This window comes from Charadrius vociferus, unplaced genomic scaffold (genome assembly GCF_000708025.1).
Source record: "Charadrius vociferus isolate BGI_N301 unplaced genomic scaffold, ASM70802v2 scaffold413, whole genome shotgun sequence".
Taxonomy (NCBI): domain Eukaryota; kingdom Metazoa; phylum Chordata; class Aves; order Charadriiformes; family Charadriidae; genus Charadrius; species Charadrius vociferus.
In genome coordinates, this window is record NW_009647738.1 from 902,127 (window position 1) to 906,262 (window position 4,136).

General features: G+C 51.7%; 1 protein-coding gene across 1 annotated transcript in view; it reads right to left on the bottom strand.

Annotated features, from left to right (window-relative positions):
* MICALL1 (MICAL-like 1) overlaps positions 1-4,136 on the bottom strand; it is a 20,603-nt gene that overhangs the window by 10,921 nt on the left and 5,546 nt on the right. Inside the window, 2 exon segments of the mRNA XM_009881891.1 lie at positions 288-429; positions 2,472-2,520. Of these exon segments, the coding sequence (XP_009880193.1) occupies positions 288-429; positions 2,472-2,520 (191 nt within the window).

The window sequence follows — 4,136 nt, forward strand, 5'->3', positions numbered from 1 at the left end:
CAGCGCAGAGGGAGGAGAAACAAGGCGTTCCTCTTTCCGCGGTCTGAGCTGTTTAATCACTCCCCACCTCTTGTGAAACCTCGTCCTACTCCACGCAATGTTCCAGGCCTTCCTCACCAGCACCAGCAAAGACCCAGTACAGGCAGGTACTACCCACTCCTCTCCCCTTCCCCACAAACACATATGGCTCCCATTTGCAACAGGAAGGAGGAAGCACAAGGTAATGCTGGGTTTCCTGTACTCAAGCCGGGGCAAACTGGAAGCCAGATGGACGGGAGGACACTCACCTTGGCTGGGGTTGTTGAAATGGTTGTAATACTGAGACACGTAAGTCATGATGCTGAGGCAGTCGGGGACTTTCATGGAGACCATGTCATTGGGATCTAACAGGGCTGGGATGCCCAGCTCCCGCTCCGCCAACTCAAAGGCCTGCAGGAACAACAGAGAGAGAGAAGAAAAGAGAGCAAACTGATGCTCTCTGAAAAATAACAGAGAAATAAAGTTGGAAAGGGCCTGGGAAAGGTTAAGTAGTAAGCCTATAGCATCCCTGACAGACAGAGGCTCCCAGACATTCCACTTGACTGGAAAGGTGGCATCAGAAGCAAGGGAACAAGTTGCTGCAGCTACCGTTTCTAAGTTATTTCAGCTGCCTGTGCCCCTCCAACTCCCACAGGTCTTGGCATTCGGCTGCTGCATTGGGACAGGGAAGGTAACTCTCAGGAGGTCTCAGCTTTCATTGGAAAAATACCCAGTGTTTTTTCAACCCACGAAATAGGCACACCACCAATGCCTTCACGCAAGAGCCTGGCACAGAACTGGCACCACAAAGGGCTGAGGGCTGGTGGATAATTCCAGCGATGCAGCCAAACACCAGCTTTATTGAGCAGTAGCCGTGGCCACCCTAAGTGCTCACCCCACAGAAACACTGACCCTGCCCATCCTTTCATGCTCTGAGGTGCCGTGTCGTCCCCTCCCACCATTAACATCGCCGTCTCTGTTCAACAGCCAGCAGCCCGCCATGCACAAGCCACGTCAGTGCTTTTCTGTGTCTCAGCGAGCAGAAATCATAGAACGGTTTAAGTTGGAAGGGACCTTGAAGATCATCGAGTTCCAACCCCCCTGCCATAGGCAGGGACGCCTCCCACTAGACCAGGTTGCCCAAGGCCACATCCAGCCTGGCCTTGAACACCTCCAGGGATGGGGCATCCACAACTTCTCTGGGCAACCTGTTCCAGTGCCTTACCAAGGACAACGGACATTGTGATAAGAAGCACATAGCTCCTACAACTGCACACATGACTATTTGAAAGGAAGTAGAGGAGAAAGAAAATAACTGTTTGAGAACTTCCCACTTAGTGATGTATGTGGATTACTGGTTATACACCAGCCATCCTGCTGTCGTGCCGAGGGCAGCATAACCACAGTGATCTCTGAGGGAGAGGGGGTGCAAAACTACGGCTGGGACTGGAGAGAAGCAAGTCAGGAGGGGATGGGAGTGGTGTGGGCACTGAATGGTGAGGTGCCAGGTACAGGGTGTGGGTAAAGACTGAAGGTGCCTGGTCTCTGGGGCACAAGATGCTGTGCAGGGTGTGGGATCTAAATAAAAAGGAATGGAGAAATAAATGAAAACTGATATTTGCAGTAACTAGGGGTGTAAAACGCCCACTGTGGACACCCGGCTCTGCTCAGCCCAGCTTTAAGCTGGTTGTCTGCACTGAGCCTTGCTGGTCACAAGACTGCAAGCAGCAGGGAGCGATGAGAGACCCCATCTTAGGCAAGAAACCTGTTGCATGGCTCTCGAATGGGAAAAGATAGCTGCTAATGGCTGAAAGGGGCCAACTGGTCTAGGAAAGGGTACGGCCAGGACCCAGCTGGACAGCCCTGATCCCAAAAACCCAAATGACCTAGCTCAACTCGTCTTGGGAAGGTGATGGCCCATGTCTCTCCATAGACTATCAGATGGAACCTGTGACAATTAGGTCTTTCTCTCAGCAAAATAACAAGGCTATTGCTAATTTGTCCTGCCCTTGGTGTTGGCCATGTTCCCGTTCTCCACTGCCTACTTCTGCCGTTGGCTCCAGCTGTCCCAAGCAGGTGGGGAACATTGCAGACCAGCCAAGGTCCAGCACCACCTTCCTCTCTGCTTATGCTTGGAGTAAACCTTGCTTCCTGCTTCCACTGCCTGCAAGTTTAGAACAGCTGAGGTCAAGATGTTGCACCATTTTAATCTTCACCTGAGATGTTGTCTTGGCAACTATCAGGATACGCATCTTATCTTATCTTCAGTCCAGGCTGGAAGCTGATGTTTCAGATTCCCTTATGTTGCCAGAGAAGCTCCTGCCTGTTACTTACAAACACAGATTTTTCTCACCCCCTCACCACTGTCATGAAGTCCTCCCACACTACGTGACCTCCATCAAGTCATTCTAATGTCCCTTCTTCCTTTTGTGTACAGCATAAAGGGGACTTACCAAGCGGTTATTCTCATAGACATCATCCTTAGAGAGGGAATCAAAGTCTCTGAAATGAGAAAGCATAAAAATGCCACATGAGATGCAGAGGAAGAGCGCCCCAATGCCACCACATGGGGGTTCTCAGGACAGCCAAGCTTCCTTGGGCAATACAGCTCAACACGTAAGACCCTAGATAAACAAAACCTTGGCAAACCGGATTTCAGGTTGAAAAGGGACAAAGAAACCAAAAGGAAATTGCAATTAAAAAAAGAAAGCAAGTCCCAAACGGGTGGTAGCCAGGAAATGAAAATGTTATTCTCATCTCTCATTACCTGCTTGTTCTGCCCTCACTGGTAAAGGCTGCAGAAATACCAGGGCCGCGTTCCAATTAGCACCACACACCACTGCACGAAAGGGTGCACATCACCCCAAACTTGCCTCTCCAAGGCCACTAGCACAACAGCGGGAGGAGGACAGGGAAGCAGTTTCCCCACCTCAAGAGAAAGAGCGGCCTGTGCTAGATCTCTCCCTCCTATGAGGGTCCTTAGACAAACCCCCCTGCACCACCTCAAGGGATTTGAGGTCACCCTAGGATCTGGGGTGACACAGGAGGTCTTAAACTGCACTTCTGTCCTCACTTGCCTCCCAACACTCACAGTACACAGCAAACCACCCTCGGCCACAGCCTTTGCAGTGAGGCAGCTTGCCGAATGCAAGGCGCTCAGGGCACAGTGATCAGGAACCCCAGCAGTCCCCAAGCCGGGCACGTTGTGGCATTTGATTTGTTCCCCTGGGTCCGCTTGGGGGACTGAATCAGCCCGGCCACAGGGATTGACTATCTGCATTCATTAGAGGAACAGAGGGTAGAGGGTTAAAGCAGTCCTCAGGTTTTCAATAGAGGGGGAGAAATACAGGAAGGAGTTAGTTATGCCTTTTGCATGTGCGCGTGGGTATAACGTGTGAAAACAGCATCACGCTAAACTGATTACAGCCCCTTCCTGCCAAGGATCTCAGCTGTGTTACCAAAAAAACCCTCATGCAGCAGCTCGGTGTGCCTGTGAGTTGGATTCATGGAGGAGGACACAGCCCTGAGAGGTTTAGGGTCAGGTGAAGCCTCCCCAATGGTCCAGAGAGAGGAACCAAAGCCTGGGAGATCGATCCAGAAGGACAATTCAGATTAGGGGAGGAGAGCGCGCCCCATAAAAAAAAAAAGTGCTGTGCTGGAATTAGGCGAGATGGTGAATCCTCATCTGTGCATCCACGGAGGGGGCTACAGGAGCCTCCCTTCCTCCATCCCCCTTTGGGTATAATTGCCTTTTCCTGTAACACCGAGCCAATTCACCCCGGCGCCACGCTGCAGGGCAACCAGCCCCTTCTGGAAGCCCCTCGCGCGCCTTTCCTGATGCTGCAGAGGAAGTCCGTGATGAGCTCAGGAAGATTTTCCCAGCTGCCTGTGACACCATAAAACCACACTTCCTCCGTTCAAAAGCAAGAGGCTGCTGGTGCCGTTTCCTCCCGGATAAATGAAGCCGCAGCCGCTCGCTGCTGCGGGAGCAAATGCGGCAGATACAGGAAGATGGGCCAGACCTTCAGCTCTGTGTTAAGCATCTTTCTGAAAGGCTCATGCAAATACACGCACAGAACTTGGCCTGCTCAAAATACCGCAACTTTTCCCTCCCTACA